Consider the following 19287-nt stretch of genomic DNA (forward strand, 5'->3'; position numbering starts at 1 on the left):
TGGCATTTAATATTCTAAGCGCAGTAGTTGTTTTTTTAATTGATTGTAGAAAGTGATGTCAAAAAGTCTGTGTTTTAATATACCTCTTTGGAAATTAAAGAGAAATAACATCCTTTGTATGTGGAATCCTTCTGCTTGCCTCTCTGTGGCTTTTCTGAAAGATATTCCTGGAGAGGCATGTTATTTCTACATGGGGTTTGTAACTCTTTTGTTTAAACAACCCCATGTGCTTTATTTGCTGCTTTTTTAGCATGCTTTTCAAGAAAATTACACAAGAACAAGAATAATTAGTGAGAGCCCGTAGCTTTTAATTTGTACCCTGAAAGTCACTAGAGCCCGTTATCATGAAGTGTCCCATCATGAGCTAGGAGCTCACTGAAGACAGCAATGTGTCTGTATCGGAAGGGCACTGGGATCCATATATTTCCTCTTTTAATCACTAGAAGATCTAACTGTACTGGGAGCTGGCTTCTAATTTAAGGACATAGACTAGAATCTATGTGTGATTTTTTTTTTTTCCTGAATGGTACAATATATCAGTTATTTTAGCTTAAAAAAGAAAATGTTTAACTGAAGCAGCGGTCAAACGATAAATTACAAAAGGCTATTAAAATAGGATTTACTTTAATTTCAGAGATCAGCCTTAAGTATTTCTGATGATCAGCAACACCCCCAGAAGTTCTCATTTCAGCACACCTCTCTCTGTAAGGCAATTTGATGCTCCTGCTAGTCACAGAGCAGTGCCTCTGAGCCATGCATTCACTGAAGAGTACATGATTCTTTGATTTAGTTGATGGCCTTCACTAAGCAAGGAAAACCTCGTAACTAAGGATCTCTTGTATTTGTGTATTTGTATTCATGCTAGCTATCTCAGGTCGTTCCCTAGACTTCATGTTCCAGAACTGTGGAGAGAGGGAAAAAATCAACCTAGCGAAAAGATGGCTAATAATGAGTAGAATGCTTTGAAACCACTTTGGTATTAAACTATGGAGAATAATAAGAAAGTTATTGGTAATGGCTCTGTTCCTTATTTATAAAATTAGTAAATAACATAGTTTGGTAAGGATCCCTCGAGGCTATCTGGTCTAACCCCCTTCTTGAACCAGGTCCAACTGAATCAGGTTGCTCAGGGGTTTGTCGAGGCTGTAACACCTTTGGGGATGGCTGTACCTACTTAACATTTCTGTTGTTCCAGTTTGTCTGTTGCCTTTCATGCTGTCTCTGTGTGCCCACCCATTAGGGAGCTGTACACAGCAGTGAGATCTCTCCCGAGCCTTCCCATTTTAGTGGTGAATAAACCCGGTTTTCTCAGCCTCTCCCTGAACATCATGTGCTACAACTCTAACCGCCTTGGTTGCTCTCCATTATACTCAGTTCCGAGCGTCAGTATTGGAAAGGGCAGAAGAGCAGACTTGTGTGGTCTCATGAGTGCCCAGTGGAAGGGAAGAATCACGTCCCCCAGCCTGCTGGCCGTCCTATACTGGGACACAGTTGACCTGTTTTTGCTGCAAGGGCAAGTTGCTTGCTCACATTCAGCGAGCAAAGGTTACTAACACTGCTGTGAAGAATTTCTCAGGCAGAGGCTCAGAAGATACACACGTGTTATGACTTCTCTTAGTCCCCTGCACTACCTGCCTTTGTTACAGCCTTCTTTACGTTATCTGTCTTTTAAGAATTATTCCTAATGTATCCTTCAGAGTGACAGCATTGGAAATACTGAATACTTGTTTGCTTGTCAGTGAAATTCATCTGCTCTGTTCTTGTTTTTATTTTTTCATCTTTTAACAGTGGTTAGCAATGCTAAGCAAATGTTTAGTGTCAGCAACTATGAGTGCATTTTTCCTTTTTTTTTTTTTTTTTTTTTTGTCCTTGAGAAGAACATGCATCAGTTTGGTGTTCTCTCCCACTGAAACGCACTTTGATGACAAAAGCTTTTTCTTGGCTTGGATCAAAAATGAGTGTTTCAGGGAAGAATAAGATCAAAGGATGCTTTGTTTTTTCATACATCACAAAGTAAGAATTAATCCCCTTTACCAGAACCATAGTAGAAAACATACATGCAAAAAAGAGGTATCAAAGACTGTCAAAATACGCGTCAATTAAGCATTTTGTGTTACAACAATCTAAGTGAGTTTCTGGAAGGTAGAAGGCAAAGAGAGAGAAAGTATGAATTAGGCAACCTGCTATTTTACCTCCTACAGATTTTATTGCAGACTTTTGCACAAAATAGAGTTGTTACCTGAAAGTAGTTATTTTCCAAAGTCAGTAAGTTATGAACTCAGAAAAAGGATGATATAGCACAAATGTAAATGGAAACACACATTCACACAAAAAAAATGTTTTTCTCAAAGCAGAAAGGGGTTATGTTACTGGTTGAGCAGATCATTTCTGTCATCACCTAAGTGATTGAATAACTGAGATCTATGAGGAATTGTTGTTAGTATAGTGAATTAGAAATGAATGTTTTGGTTTTGAAGATTCCAAGTATCCTCATTTTTAATTTCCTAATTGTATTAAACTTAATTGTATTCAGTACAGATATTCACTGTAGTATAGATTTTTAAGCATCTTAATATTTAAGCATCTCATAACCTACTCCAGCTTTTAACTTTGGGACTTCATTGGGATTATATTGTGTAATATGAAAGCTCACTACCTTCATAAACAGTAATGAAATATAACCATTGATTCCCCGATCTAGGAGTTACTGATGTTGGCATATCAGTAGGATCAAGGTTTTGGAAAGCAGGAATCAGGCTGACTCATGTGTTATGTTTGGAGGTGCTCTGTTTAGGCTGTGCCCAGGGGTATTCCACATTGTGTGCATTTTCAAGCTTTGTATCAGTTTGCAACAGTTCAGCACAACACTTTAAATATATGAAGATTTTAATTTAGCTATGAAAGTATACCAGTGTGTTCCATAAAAGAGAAATGTTAGAATATACTACTAGGAAGATCCTCCTGTTTCTTTGAGTTCATTCTCTTGTTGACACAGGCAGACAGAGTTTGTTGTTGTTGTTTTGTGTTCTTTTAGACAGGATTTTATTTGGAAGCTCATTGATCTTCATCTTAAAAACTGAGCATCTGTCTCTGTTACTTTACTAAAAACATCTTCCTTACACCAGTTTTATAATTGTTACAAACCCTCTCCTGTTTAAGCATATATTTATACACAGATGCTGTATGTTCATTTATTATTATATCAATATTGCCCATTACAGCTCTCCTCTATGGAGAGCATGGTTTATGATTTTTGTCATCAGTATTTATTTTTAGCCCCCTTAAATACTGTTTTGCCAAGCTAAACTGACTTCGCTTCTGCAAGAAGGTAAGATGAGTAAGTGAATGGATAGCCTAGTATCAGTTTTCTCCTCATTATGGCTGTTTCAATCCCCATTTTGAACACAAGTGACCAGAACTGTGTACAGTATTCGAGGAGAGGTTTTACAGCTGTATGTAAGGACATCACTGTCACCCTATTTCAAATGCAGTCCAAGACTGTGGCAGCATCCTGCTGGTGATTCATTATGGACTGTCATCTTTTGATTATAACAACACAGTTTTTTTTCTTTTTAGCTACTTCCTACTATCAAACTATTGGTTGTACTGTGAGATCCTAAGTATGCAAGCACACACAGTTGCTTCTGTTACTTATCCTCTGACTCATGCACTTCTTCCTTTGTGCTGTTAATGCCTCTTAATTTACTGTAAGTGGCAATTTCACTAAAGTATTCCTGCATTCTTAGATAACTGAAAATATTTTAGGAAAAAAAAAATCTGCCATCTGATTAAGGTACATCTCTTCTACTGGTAAGGTCCCTCCAACTCAGTAATATTCCTCCTAGCAAAAGCATAGAAAGCAAACCAATCTGGCACATGGGTATACCTCTGTTGTGTTCTGACTTACCCTTTAAAGATCCTTTTCCCTTTTTAGCATTAGTGTATTCTCCTTTTATGTCTAATTTATGTTGCAATTCTCAAATTGTTCTGAACTTCAGCCACAATTTTCCTTGCCAGTCAGTTCCTGTTTATTCATGTAGTTGTACTACGTACTCTTGACATCCTTAACTGATGTATGTCATCCTGCCAAATAAGCTGCTGCACTTCACTGTTATTTTCCAGTTATGATTGCTCTTCCACTGCCTACATTTTATTCATATAATAATTTGAATTGACAAACCTACTGCTTTAGTTCCTTCACCGTGCTGGTCAAGACCTCTTTAATTTCTGTACAAATATTTCAGTTATTCCTTTCTGACTTCTCCCTGTCAAGCTGCATTTAAGATGTGTATTTTCACTTCTGAAATCTCCTTTCCCATCTTGCTTTTTCTAACAGAGTCACTGGAGGTGAATTGTTTGAAGATATAGTTGCAAGAGAATATTACAGTGAAGCAGATGCCAGGTAAGTCATTTATTTTTCTGATGTTGCCTTTCATTTTCCATTCATTTCTGATGTTGCCTTTCATATTCCAGCATAGGTACTTAAATATCTCATGGTGTTTGGCATCAGTTAGATTAGCAGTCTATGAGACTCTTGGATTTCTCCTTGAGTTCTCTTAGTCTTTGAAAGAGGCACAGTTTGGGGTTTTGAGCTCAAGACTGTGTGGTGATGAACTGTATGACGTCTTGATGTCTGCAGATCTGAAGAAGCTGAAATTGGATCTAAATTTGATAAATCTCTGGAAACTAGTGATGTTGATTAAAAACTCTATCCAGTTTTCCTCTCTGCAAACTGGACGTATAATTGCAGCAATCTTATCTTGGGATTCTTGTATTTACTGATCAAAATTTGAAATATATATTGGTCCTGAAAGAAATTTTACATTAAATACCATTTTTGTTCTGGGTCCAGAAGTACTAATTTCCTCTTCATAATTAAACATTTTTTGTTGTGTTTCATCAATAAGCAATTATACTGTGCAGCTCATAGTCTGAGCTCAAATTTGAAATCTCTAGTAATTTGCTGCAAGTGCTTGTTGAAAAACTTGAAGAATAAATTGAAGATTATCATAATTTGCATGCTGGCATAAAATATCAGGGGCATTTTTCCATCTAAGAATCTGTTTGCCTTCATACAATAATAAATCTTAAACATTGTGGTCAGTTGCTTTCCTAACACTACACTCTTCAGAGAAACTTTATCTCAGAGTAAATTTAAAGAATTTGTCATGTTTTTGTACATTCATAGTCACACACCACCATTGATACACATTTAGCATGTATAATTTTCAGTTTTTTCTTTATATTTGGAATTAATTGGCAGATGACTGGAAAGCATTAAGTGTCCCTAACAACACTGGTAAAATAATAATGAACAAAGAAGAAGAAGTTAATCTAAATATTAGGAAACTTCCACGATTTATTACTCTAACTCATTTCTGGCGGAATGGTAGGAATGTCATTTCTGTAAGCATTTAACTGTAGAATAACACATGGCAAAACATGCTGTAGAAGAGCAAACAAGATCAGTAGTTTAGGTGGGGTGGAAGGAGACGAGCTATGTTTTAAAAAAAAAAATGCAGGGATTTTTGCCTGCTGTGATTCAGGCACAATTTCTAGTATTGATGCCAAAGGCCATATGGTGTCACTGTGTTTTAAGATTATTGTGATTTAAAAGCAAAAACTGCAATTTTTTTTTTCTGTTCTAGTGTTACTGCATATTGGAAGTTGCTGTGCATATATATAATATATATATGATATATATATATGCATTTATATATTCAATAGAACTCGACCAAATAAGTGAAATTTCTAGTTATTATGCATCTCTATTTTTATATATTTATATATATATAGATGTCTGTGTATACATATATCTATATATAGTGCATACATGTCTGTATATGTGTGAGTGTATGTATCCCTTTAGAAATAGTTAATGGACTTTAAAGATGCATATCCTAGGATTTTAATACTGGTCTGCTCCTGCAAGCCCTTACTCATGCAAGTAGTATTTACTCACATGAGCAGCTAGTTCGGTGAGTTGTGAACTACTCGCATAAGAAACGGTTTTCAGGTTTGGGCTCCAGTTACTGATTTATCACCGTTCCTTCTCAATTCCATGGCCAAAACATTTTGGATGAGCAGAATCAAATCCTTGGCCCCTGACTACTATATATTACTTCACTATATATCACTGACTTCTGCCACAAGGATGTCTTTAAAAAGGAAACTGAAAACATTTGTAAACTCTTGTGGTGCCGAAAAACATCTGAAAAAGTTCCAGTGCTATAAAAGATGAATATTCTAGTTGTGCTTTTTGGCATGGTACACTGGTCAAAACTTGCAAACATGGGCATGGAAAAATAGGTGCTAATTCAATTATTTAAAGAGCCAAAAGAAAGCATTTGTCTCCATTTTTAATGTGGATTTCCATTCCATGTGTGACTCTTTACTAAACTATTGCTCAACAGTACTTTAACTGAAATTGCATGCCACCTTTTTGAATGACTTGGCTTTATTCTGCTAATAGTTTTTAAGAAACCATTAGATTCACAACGATAAATGTTTTGCTTTTCCTTAGCTTTTGATTTTTTTCATCTGTTTTCTGTATATCATTTCACTTTTGAACATTTTCTTGTTTCAGCACTTGTAATGTTAACTTCATTGTAAAAATGTTCAAAAAAATATGAGAGATCACCAACTAATTTATTGTCTCCAGTTTATTTTTTGTATTGCAGTTTTTGGAAGCTGGAAGAAGCTTCCATACTGCTGAATGAAAATGCAGTCTAATGATTCTGTTTAATAGGTGTCTTATGTCCATGTTTAAATGTCTTTTTTTTTTGGTTTGTGATTTTTTATTTTTATTTTAATTTTTGGCTGTGTTAGAGCTGGAAATATCTCAGTTTTTAACACTGTTCCAGTCCAACGTACAATCGAGACTTGTCAGGAGATGTACAATTGTTTTTGTTCTTTATAATTTTTTTAAGTTTTGTTTTATTTTGTATTTGATGTGATTATGTGCCTTTAAAATGTTCTCCCTTCCATTCTGCCCTTGTATCTTTGCAGTCATTGTATACAGCAGATTCTAGAAAGTGTTAATCATTGTCATCTAAATGGCATAGTTCACAGAGACCTGAAGGTCAGTATCTGGTGCCCATCAATTGGATAAGAGTTTTGTGGTTGTTTTTCTGCTGGGTAGGGGCAGAGGGCGGGTTGTCTGTGCTGTTCCCTTGCCTATCCTGCTCACCCTCCAAACAGCTAGACGAACACAAATTAATGCATGACACCTCTTTCCAGTCTGCAAGTCTACAGGCCTAATATACATCATGGCAAAAGGGGGAATGGTTGCCAAAACGCTGTCTCTTTTCCACGGCTCTGGATTTATCCCATGCTGTCGAACATGTCTGGTATTTTATTAAGGGTGTCCGTGTATCGCTGTGCACGCACATGGAGGTGAACTTTGGCTGTGATGTATGTCAGCTTGCAGATTTACACACCACTTCTGTTCTGAGCCCTGGGTTGCAGTAGCACAACAGCCGGTCGCACACTGCTGCATTAGAGTATGACGAACCCTCAGGCAAGTGATGCTAATTGCTGACTAAATTGGACCGCGAGAAGTTAATAATTTACCCAAAACACCTCGCTTCCAGTGGTTTTTTACCTCAGTGGCCGCTACAATTTCTGACGCCTCTGAGAGAGCTCACAGAAAGCGGAGGCGGAACAAATAGAGATATCAAATCTTTAACGCGACCTCGACAGATTTTGATTGGCCGGATTTGTAAGCTTTGCCGAAGACTTTCCTTTAAAATGGTCCTTTTTATTAAAAAAAATAATAATAAAAAATAAAAAATAAAAAAGAGGTCAGAGCAAGCCAACCGAGGCAGGTCCCCGGGGCCGGCAGGGTGCCTGAGGCCGTCGTGCTCTGAGGGGCGGCGGGGCAGGACGGGGGGCAGCGGCGCGGCGGGGGGAAAGCGGCGCCCCCCGCCCGGCCCCGGCCCCGGCCCCGGCCCCGGCCCCGGCCCCGGCCCCGGCCCCGGCCCCGGCCCCGGCCCCGGCCCCGGCCCCGGCCCCGGCCCCGGCCCCGGCCCCGGCCCCGGCCCCGGCCCCGCCGCCTCCGTGCCGGCGCCCGGCTGCGGGCGTGCGGACGGCGAGTGCACGCTTGGAACTAACACGCGCCCCTGGTGTTTGCATGCAGTCATTGCATTCAGCAGATCCTGGAGGCTGTGCTCCACTGCCATCAGATGGGCGTAGTCCATCGCGACCTCAAGGTGAGTGCTGCTGCCCCGCCGAGCCCTCCCCAGCCGGGGGCTCTGCCTGTCCCCGCCCCGGCGGCGCTCCGCCGTGCCTCAGCGGAGAGCAGCAAACCCTAACGAGCAGCTGCGATCGGTGGACGTGTAAACGGTGTTCTTGCCCCTTTTTTTTTTGGTTTTGTTGCCTTTCATTTATTGGTTCGCTTCACCTCCGAACGAGAACGAGCCTCTAGCGTTTGCTGGAGAAACTCCACTAAAGGCTTACCAGTACCTCGCTGTCCAGATCTGGGTTGTGAAGCTTAGCTGTCTGAGTCTGCTGTCATCAGTTGTCAGGACCAGGGGAAACAGTAGTCACTTTTCACGCCTTTGGTGTATTCGCTGAATACACGGTGTTCCTTTCTGTCATCCAGAGATTTTGGGGCAGGGTATGGAGGGGGGAACTCTCTCATCAGCATGATTGGAGCACTTCTGGGACGCATGCTGGTGTTTGCACATCACGTGTTTCAGTGAGGAAAGGCCTGCTGCTGCAAGATTGCTGTCACAAGACCTCTCTCTCCTCCGGATGACTGGGCTGTCAAACATGTTCAGAAAGCTGGAATTTCTACAGCATTCTCACCGTGATGGTCCTGAGAAGTCAAGTTCCTCCCAGACGAACACTGGTGACAGAAGCCTCAGACAGAAAGCTCCTGTGCTGAGAAGAGCATCACCTTTTTCTTAGCTGTGTACTCTTGCCTCCTGTGTTTAAAGCATGTTGGCATGCAAAGAAACAGTTAAACATCCTTTTCTTTTACTGGGAAGCTCAGAGAGGCAAGTTTGTCTCTCAAAGCTAGTAATAAACTAGCCTCATGGATAAGGGAGAGGACTTTGGGCACTTGGGCTTCAAGATCTTAAGAAGACTTTCTTCTGAAAGCAAATGGAATTGCACTATCTGAAATACCAGATCCTATACAAAGGCAGAAGAAAAATGGCTTGAGAGCTAAGGCAGTGAAACACACGCTAATTCTTTCTGGCACAGCTTCTCTGTCTCTTTATTTTTCTTCCAGAATGAGTTATATGGAGCAGGAATTTCCTTCCAGGAGAGGCGTTTTCTGGTGGTTAGTGTTAATTTTTGGAGTCAGAATGCTGTCTTCTTTCTTGCCCTCCTTCACTCCCCAAAAAATAACTGTTACAGTCATTGTTTGAATTTATAAAAGTATGTGTCATGTATGATCATAAAGGGTTACATTTAGACAGCTTAGAGAGCGTGTTGGATTTCAGAGAGACATACAAAATCTTCAACCTGTTTTGCAATTCTGGATTTCCCCAGGTCACGGTTGTACAAAATGAGAATGACTAATCTCTATCCAGTCTGTAACTCTTGCATGGCAGGGAGCTGGATAACACGTACCAAGTCTAAATGAAAAGACGTCAGATTTGTCCAGCTGCTCTGAGGGTTTCCTGTCCTCACTGCACATGCAGTATTATGCTTTTATCATGAAAAGAAATAAATCTTGATTGTAGCCTTGTAAACTGACTTTCAGGCTACACAATAAGGAATGCTTTCTAGTATGTTTCATACATTCACAAAAAATAACTTTTTCTTCGGAAATCTATTAAATGCAGCTGTTGCCTGCTCCAAACCATGTGTGGATTTCTTATCCTGGCAAATCCAGGATGAATGGGAAACAGTATGAGAAAAACTGTTTCTGCCAAGCTGTAGTACCCAGTTGCATTTCTGAAAGTGAAAACTTCAGGAAACACAAAACCATCCTTCTTCACTTACTACTTTCTCGCAAAAGAAAAATAAAAGGAGAGTGAAATGAAAGACTGTGGTAAAATTGCAGCAGAACTCTGTACAGAAAAGAAGATGCAAAGGCCCAAGAGCAGAACTACAATATGCAAAAGATGGTTATGGCCTGGCACGGATCTTTTAACTGCAAAACTCGATGGATTTTTTTCCAGTAATGCAGACCACAATTTGATGGCATGCTTGGGGATGTGGGCGGGCAACAAGAGGAAGAGATTTGAACAGTTGAACAATCTGCTTTTATTTAACCGACCTTTAAGTGTAATTTAGTAGCAAATGGGAGCTTTTGCAACCTCTTATGACCTGCAAAACTGTGTGTTGCTGCTCTTCTTGAAATCCTTGTGCAAGTCAGAATGGTGGCGGATCCTAGATCCAGAAAAAACTGACCTGTTAGTGGCAGCCTGTCTTTAACAGATGGTGGAAGCGCACTTCTATGTAGGAACTTCAGCTCTTGGCAATCAGCAGCATGGCTGCTTTTTTAAACTCTGTGCTTCAACCCTCTTGCATTCCCCATGGAAGTTAAATTAAAAAACAAAACCCCTAATTTTATTGCAGGGAAAACTACACAGAGATATATTACTTGATCTCTAAGAACAAAGATGTTTGGAAAAACAAAGTGTAAATCATGTTAATTTATTTGCAAGTAATTTTAATAGTTAACACTGCCATTCTACATGCTTGACTGTAGCCGGTCTCCCAATAGTATGAGGTGACACTATTGAATCCAAAGTAGAGTCCTGAACGTCCCAGACGGGGCTATTAATGTTTTCCAAGTAATTGCAGTCATTCTAAGTTCATGCATGATAATTATCTGGTATGCCTTTTGTCGTCCAGAAGTGACAGCTGCGTGTTGTTTAAGGGCATAGTCCACACAACGCTGTCCAAAAGGCTGTTGTCTTTGGCTTAGGAAAAAATCAGTAAATCTGCTTCATCTTCTGTTGAAACATATTCATCTCTGATGGTGGTGTTTCTCTAGAGCACTTCGGCAGATTAAAGATGAGTAGTGGAATTAAAAAAAAAAAAAAAGGAAAAACAGCAACAGAAAACACAAAACTACTATTTTGGATGGAGTCGTGTTGCTAAGTGCTTGGTAGAGCAGTACTGCTGTTTCAACCCAGAGGGTGAGGCATTTCACTGCTGTTGGATTGCTGAAGGTCACAACAAATAAGATCATCCATTGTAGTAAGAGGTTTACATAAGTAGTGCATTCCAGGAAATAATTACTGTAAACTTCTCTCACCCCAGTAGAAAACACGTAAAAACATATGTGGCTATATGTTGAAGTTAGTGTGATGAAACAGCAGGCAATGTGAAATTGCTTAAATCAGTATTGATAAACCTAGAGAAAAGTCCTGAGCTATTTGGTCAATGTCTGGTTAGGTAACATCCCTGAAGTGGCTACTGATAATTGAAATGAATATAAAGATCATATTTGATTCCCAGAAACCTTAGTCTTGGTTTTGAAAAATTTGGAAATAGGAGATTAATTGTGTAATCGTTGATTAAAGGGTTTTAATGTGATCTTTTTCTGTGATATAGCAACTGTGGGCTGAGTGAGAGATGGTGTTTGTAAATTGCTGAAAAAATGTTCCTTTACAGTTCAGTGGGAAGGAAAAAAAGCACCTGTAAACTACAGATTTTTGTCAAGGCCAGTTGTGTTGTTAATTAATAGAAGCGTTGGTTGCGGTCTTCATTATGCTCAAGCATATTTGACACAAATGTATTAAAAATAGCCTTTCCTCAAAGAAGCTTATAATCTTACGTGTTCCCAAGATCAGTACCTGCATGGGATTGACTGTAATCACATAAATAGTCCCTTGGAAGCATATATGATTGCTGCTGGGCTTAAAATGAAATATGTATTTAAGAATTTGCAAGATTGGTTCCCCAGTGCCAGACTGGATGTAGTGAATTCCCTTGTGATAGAGCACTACAAAAACTGCTTCTAGAAAAGTCACAGCAATACCCTTGAATGAAAGGTCTTGATAAATGTATAACAAAACCTTTTTTAAAAATAATGGATTTAGGGAAAAAAAAAAAAAAGAAAGAAAAAAGAAATGTCAAGAAAATACTATAGAGGTCAATTTTCTGAAATCATCTGTTGCATTCTGCAGTATTTTGTAGGTTTAAAAACTAAGGCTTCATAGAATAAAGTTGTCTTTGGACAATTCACATTTGAGGTATTTGCTAAAAGAGGTTAAAAGGATACATTATGAACACTAGAATGAACACCATTGTTAATGTTCAAATCCTTTACTTTTGATTCTGTAGGTATACCGTAGCATTTGATTTCAGATGTTACCATGTACTCTAAAAAAGCAAAGTGGGAACTTTTGCGGTCTTGTGTTGTTATTTGTGGTAGGTTCTCTGCAAGCACAAATGTGGGCGTGATGTTTTTGCAGAAAGATTTGCACTGCAAATACACCTGCCCTCTAAATACAAATATGAAAATATGGCTGCTATTGCTATGCTGTCATGCAAAGCATGTTTATGTTCCGCAGCTGTAGATGCCTGATCCTGCTAACTGCGTAGGTCAGACTACTAATCAAAGAATATGTGTCTTTGGGGGATTTCAGAAGCGTTTTTCCAGTAGTGAGCTGTTAGGACTCTCTGAAGTGTCCTGTTAAAGAAAAAGGTATCACGATGCCATATGGCCATTCTGGCCTATATAATTCTCTGATAGATGTGCCCATTCATCTTGCTATCATATGGGGTCATGAAGGCTGTTTACAGGCCTGGTGGTTCTTCCCAGTAGGAATGGAAAGTACAATTTTTGTAATTCTATGGAGAAAATGCATGGTGTTTTTTTCATTTTCCACTGCTTTAAGTATTTGTTCTTTTCCAGACTACCTTAACTAAAGCCAAAAGGGAAAAACTGTTTAAAATATGTTTACTCATCTTTTCATCTCAATTTTTTTTCTCTTTCTGAATAAAGCCTGAGAACTTACTTTTAGCTAGCAAATCCAAGGGAGCAGCAGTAAAACTGGCAGACTTTGGGTTGGCTATAGAAGTCCAAGGAGAACAACAGGCTTGGTTTGGTGAGTAAATATTTTTTATTTCTTACCATTTATTCAGTGTTGCCATTCAACCTTCCAAACCTCCCAGTTCTCACTTTAGTGTAAAGCCTGTAGCTGTGTGACTACTTGATTTGTAGCTTTAAGGGAGGGGTATTTTGTTCATAGTTCAATCAGCTGGCTAAACTTTAGATCTTTTTCTTCAGGAAGAACATTACCTCTAATTCTCACCAAATCAAACAGAGCTTGGCAGCAGACCTCATATGTTTAAAAAACCAAAACCATAAACAAAAAAACTACAGAAGTGACCCATAGCTACATTTCCAAATCTAAGAGCTCACTTAGACAAGAAGAAGCACTGCTTCATAACCTCTTCTTCATTGGCAAAGCTAATTAACCTTCCTAAATGACACAAAATAAATTGGCAGAAGTATCTTCCGCTGGCACGGCTTTGTTCATACTAGAGATTTTGCAAGCACAGCAGTACTTTGTAAGGGATAGGATGCAGAGCAAATTTTTTTTTATTCATGCTTCTAGTGAATATATCTTTACAAAAGGCCCTTTCGCATGTAATCTAAGTGCTTTTGATATTCGTTGACCCTGAAACTTAGGTTTCCTGACTCTGGGCTTGTCCCAGCTTTTGTCTGCCTGTAAGTTTAACTAAAACATAGGTATACAAAAGTCCCTTCTTCTTAACTTTCTTTTTCATATCTTCATATCTCTTTCTAAATATATATTCATATATATATTCATATATGAAGGAAATACAAGTGTCGAGGTAGGGAAAGGAATGGCTGGTTTCCATCCCTCTGGAATGGTCTGGTGTTCTGGTGACTGATGAGTAACACTGCAAGCTAATACAGCTGCCCAGTGATCAAAACATTGTCTGAACAGCTGTCTGTCAGTTGGAAATAATTGAAAAAATTATTATGAAGCATTTCAAAATGTGACTTGAATGAAAAAAAGAAACACACATGCGGTTTGTGAGTACCTGAAACTGTCAACCGTCATCCACATCCAAATCTTGCTGTGACAGTACAAATTATCTGCCCCAGCTGTTTATATTGTGGTCCTAGAGGTGACTGCCCCTTCAGACCTGCTAGTAAAGCTGTTCATGAAACTGTTCTTTGACACATGAAGTTAAAAATAACCTGGCTTATAAGAATGTTCAATAACTAATATGGAAGCATCTCATATGGCAGATCATGGAGACCATGAATCCAGGAGGTGAGAGAGTGGTTAAACGTGTTTGGAACCTGGTGCAGCAGTCTGGAAAAGGTTTTCTGCCTGTAGCTTACAAATATATTTTGAAGCTGAGACTGGAGTTTCTCAGCCATTTTGGTGATTTTTAAAACTTTATCTTCATCTGGGGTGAATCAAAAGCATGCTTACTTGATAGTGAAGGTCACAGAGGTGTATCAGAATGTGGAAACAAACTGTGTGCGCATGCAGCCACCAAAAGAGTACGCGTTCCATGCTTCAGATCAGCTCACGAAACGTTGGAAAGGGAGGGTTTCTGCCCTCCTGGAGATAGCAACTCACATGTAAACCAGATCTCTGGAATCGATACCTGGAGTAGTGTCCTGTACAGTGCTTCACTTCAGGGTATGAAAAAAGGATGGGGGATAGTGCATTTCTCTCTAGTCCCACTAAAGTATTCCTTTTTGTTAATGATTAAAAAACTCTTATTACAGATTGTTAGAGTTAACAGGTGCCCAAAGGAAAAGTGTAGGAAAAAATGAATACTGATCATTTTAAATAATAAGACACATAAATATAATGCTTCTGTCTCAAATACAACCCCCTTTGAACCGATATGGAGCACAAGTCAGAAGTCGTTGTAAATCCAAGGAATGAAAAAATGTATGCATTTGTAGCAGCTACATATTCTCACTTACTAGGAAGTAAGTGAGAAGCTAGGAAGTGCAGCTTAAAATTGAACAAAGCGTTTGGGAGCTTGCTCGCAAAGCTTAGAATAAAAGCACAAAGGATTTTGTGCATGCGATGTGTTAAGAGATTGAGTTTGAAATCTAGGATATATCTGCGTGCGGATGCACAGACAGTACCATTGGACATATGTTGGTAGCTTTATAAGCTAGCCTGTTGTTTTAAATCCCAGCCTTTATATAAATGGATTTCAATAATCCAGAAAAGACAGTGGAGATTGCTCTTGCACATTAACAAAATAGAGTAGTGCAAAAGGAGTTGAATAGAAATAAAACAAAATGCAAGTGATGTGTTAAAATGACGACAACATCAGGAGAGCCGGAAGCTGCTCGAGGAAAATATCAGCAGAATGAACTTGACTTCAGGGCTATTTTCTCCAGATGGTATGTCTGTATGGATGCAGACAATGCACGTGAGACTGCGACTCCCTGTAAAATCTTGCACTTTATTTTTTTGGTCAGTCTTTGCTTGTGGAGTGCTTGTTTCAGACTCGTAGCATCGTGAGGACTGCCATGCTGAACTTGGTAGAAAGGAGAGTGAGCAGATTGTCTTCAAAATACATATATGTAAGGAACAGAGAGGCTATAAGGAACAGAGAGGCTGGCAGCAAGATGATGGAAGGAAGTAGTCTGATGTGGCTCTTTTAAAATTTGCAATATTTGATAAAACGAGTTGGTTCTGTACCTGTTTTGGAACTTCCTCTGCAAAAGTTTTCCATAATGGTCTGTGTGCCTGCCTTCATCTTCTCGTGACTGCTTTAGCAAGGCAAAAACATGATGTGCTCGGTGTTTTGAACTTTCTCTTGCTTCCTTCCAGAATATTTTTCTGCTTTCCAGTGGATTCTGCAGCACTCAGTGACTCATGGCATGCTCTGATTCTAATTATAGCTCTGCATCAGTATTTCTCTCTTTCTCTCCTTTTTTTTTTGCTCTCTTTTTGTGCGTGTGTATTCCTCTGGTGTGATGGTTACCTTCCTGCTTCAACCATGGATGTGCACCAGCAGGAAACAAGCCATAAGTCTGTGCGTTTGGATACTACAGGGATATTTTCCCAGTTTGCATGTTATAAAGCAAACCTGCTTCTTGCCTGTTTGGAGGAACTGTTGCTCTGTTTAGCTGAAACTCCCCACGCTCCTACCAGGTGTTGAATGTGATGTGAAGGTGTCTGAGAGGCTCCACTCTCTGTCTGGGACAGACTCGCTGGGACTCACTCAGTGGAAGGGCTGCAGTTTACTCACTGGTTGTTAGATTTAGTCCTAGTTACACCTTGTAGTAAACTAAGTCCAGCCTTGTAGATAGGACTAAAATACACACCATTTAATTCATTTGAGCAGCTCCTCTGAATTTTTTTGGTAGTTGCATTAAATTTAGGTTATATACAGTTACTCTTTCGATCCAGCTGTGCAGTAAAGAAAGATACTGCCCTTTATGTGCTCTCAGGTGCTTGCTCTTGCCCCTTGCTGCCTCCTTTTCCATGTCTTCTCACCAGGCTGTTCATTTGAATGTTTATTCTGGTGTCAAAGGGAGTTATGTTAGCAAAGATAGATGGCCTAAACTGTTTAAACTAGCATGGTTTATTCTGCCAATTTATTTTGTAATCCTTGCATGAATGGCACTAAGAGGCCATAACTCTAGCAAGGTGATGAAAGCACAGGACAGGTCTTCGAGCAGTAATCTCTTCTGCTGGTGTTTAAGATACATCTCCTTGTATTAATTTTAGTTTATGTAATGGGATTATAGTTAACCTTTGGTGCAGCTTTGACCTGAGACATGCTCACCATTTATGAAGTTAAATATATGTGTAATCTTCGCGTAAGAGGGTTTTGAGACCGTAAGCTATTTAAGGTTGAATAACGTGCTATCTCATGTATGCGTGCACCACCAAACAACACAAGGCACCCTGGGCCTCTGAAATACTTATTTACATTGTGGGACAATAGGAATACATGGTGATACAGTGTTTTCTAGGTTACTGTACAGTCACAAAAAGTTTCCAGCTTTGCAAGTGGTTTTTTGTTTGTTTTTAGCTAAATTACTCCTATTAGCAATAGTTTTCTGAAAAATGCACTCATATTTATTTCTGACATGTTGTTTCTGATATGAGTAGACCCATTCTGTGTCCTTGTTGAGAGACAAAGTTAGCTAAGTAGCATATTTATTTTCACTGTGAAGTTTAGTTTCAAGTGAGGTGTAATAATGTTTATGGAGCTATGGTAAGGTTGAAAGTCAATACAATTTTACAACTTAAATTAATACAAAAATATTAATGTACAGCACTACGCCCAAGAAAAAATATGAAACCACTCTATTTAAAGCTACTTAGAGCATATATTTATTAGCTTCTCAAAGGAGCTTAAACTATGTTTCCTGTATGATAGGACTCTAACAACTCATGGCTCTCATATCAGGAGACTGAGAAACACAAGCTTATTTTTCATAAAAATATATTTGATAAATTCTCAGTAGAATACACAGAACGTGTTCCTCCATTTCCTCCTCCCACCCCAAAATGATTGCCAGCTGCAGGGCAAAGGCTTCCTTTTTCTGTAACTGTCCACTTTACATGTTATCACTGTCTTTCATGAGTTCCATTGCTTATCTTCCACTCAGCACAAATTTTTAGGAATACAGTGTGGTATTTCAAAAATAAGATGTGGCCCTTCATTAAAGCCACAAAATACCTTTCAAGAATTTTCAACCATTTATTTCAGGCCAAGGAAGACCAGATACACTAACAGAAATGGTACAGAATGTTACTGGTCTTTTAAGTTTTTACCAAGTCTACATTTACACTTACATTTTTTATTTCTATTAAGAGAAGACAGCACTGCTGTCAATGAAAAAGGAAGGAAGAACATATAAATTTTAAGGGCTAGATGACTTCAGAGATGCTTTTGTGAACCTCTGTAAGGAGGTTTCCACAAGTGGCATGACTTCAAGGAAATGAGTGTTGCAATGGAAACATCTTATTAGGAGAAGCTATGCGAAATAGGAACAGCAAAGGCTGTAAGAAACATAGAATCATTATGGTTGGAAAAGACCTCCAAGATCATCTAGTCCAACCATTCCCCCAACCACCAAAAGAAGGCTGAAACCCAAGTTGGTTGTCTTCATACTGAGCAATAGCAAGTTGTGCTCTCCCGAAGGCATAATTTTTATAGTTTGGGGCTAGTTTAAAATAGACTAGATTAGGCTAGTGATTAAAAACAAACAAAAGCAAACCTTAGCATTCACAGTTTTGGGCCTGCGTCTCATGCATTTTCTGTTTTTCAGTTAGTATCTCCAAGGGGATCACTCAGTGTTTCCCACACTCCCCCTGCTCCACTAACTTTTTTGACTTTGACCCCAAGCAGATGTATCTGCGCTTTACTACTGGACGTCTTGCTACAGCTCACAGTAACGGACAAGTCACAAAGGAAATGTTGTCAGCTATCCTGAAGCCCCTCTGGAAGCCTTCTAGTGTTGCACTGTCACCAGACCCCTGACACCACTGTTGAGTCTGGAGTGCTGGTGTAGATGGGTCACTGCACCAGATCTGGTGGCAGAAAGGGAATGGGCCGGGTCTGCATAACCATTCCTATTACTGTTCCTTCTAGGTGATTCGCTGTAGAAAGGAAACTTTAAAATTAAGTGGTTGGTGCTGGATGATTTGGGAAAGTCCTGTGTGTTGTGGGCTGACATTAAAATCGCTTGCTTTTTGCGTTGCACATACAGTTTTTTGAGAGTATTTCCCTTGCCTTATGACAGGCTTTGCTGGCACTCCAGGATACCTTTCTCCAGAGGTCTTACGAAAAGATCCCTATGGAAAACCTGTGGATATGTGGGCATGTGGTAAGGCATTATTCTAAAAGATGACGTTTAGTGCACTGTAAAGTACTTTGAGGGAGAAAAGATATCCAGAATACCTTGTACTCAGCATCAGAAAATAGGTATTAGTTAAATTTTGATACTAATTGTTAGATGAAATCATCAGATATTTTGTTATTCTACCAGCTTTGTTTATTTTTGGATATTATTTGTGAAGATATGTTATCACTGCATTCTTTACAATGTCTGCACAACAGATTTTTATAATACTAGCATGCACACAATGCCTAACTAGTTACAAAACATAACGATTCATACATATGGTCTAAAAACTGATGTGACCAAGATACTCTAACTGCAGTTTTAAACTCTGAAGCTAAAGTTTTTGTTAAATGGAGTACAGACCAATTACTTTATCATCCAGTTCTTGAAACATTGTAATTTATGGTACCAGCAAAGGGATAGCTACCTACCTAAGAACAAATGGTACCTTTCCTTCTTTTACTTCTACCCACACTTATTCGGTTGTATGTTTCTTTAGT

At 39.1% G+C, this 19287-nt stretch overlaps 1 protein-coding gene across 25 annotated transcripts in view; it reads left to right on the forward strand.

Moving 5' to 3' along the window:
* Window positions 1-19287, forward strand: part of CAMK2D (calcium/calmodulin dependent protein kinase II delta) — a 167024-nt gene that overhangs the window by 101084 nt on the left and 46653 nt on the right. For 15 of the 25 annotated variants that reach the window (XM_080591249.1, XM_080591269.1, XM_080591267.1 and 12 more), the window contains 4 exons: window positions 4337-4402; window positions 7009-7081; window positions 12914-13016; window positions 18686-18769. In XM_080591249.1, coding sequence (XP_080447375.1) covers window positions 4337-4402; window positions 7009-7081; window positions 12914-13016; window positions 18686-18769 — 326 coding nt within the window. Of the gene's footprint in view, window positions 1-4336; window positions 4403-7008; window positions 7082-8137; window positions 8211-12913; window positions 13017-18685; window positions 18770-19287 lie in introns of all 25 variants that reach the window. The other 10 variants (XM_080591270.1, XM_080591260.1, XM_080591273.1 and 7 more) reach the window with 1 other exon arrangement.

The sequence above is a fragment of the Anser brachyrhynchus genome (genome assembly GCF_964034855.1).
Source record: "Anser brachyrhynchus genome assembly, chromosome: 4".
NCBI classification, from domain to species: Eukaryota; Metazoa; Chordata; class Aves; order Anseriformes; family Anatidae; genus Anser; species Anser brachyrhynchus.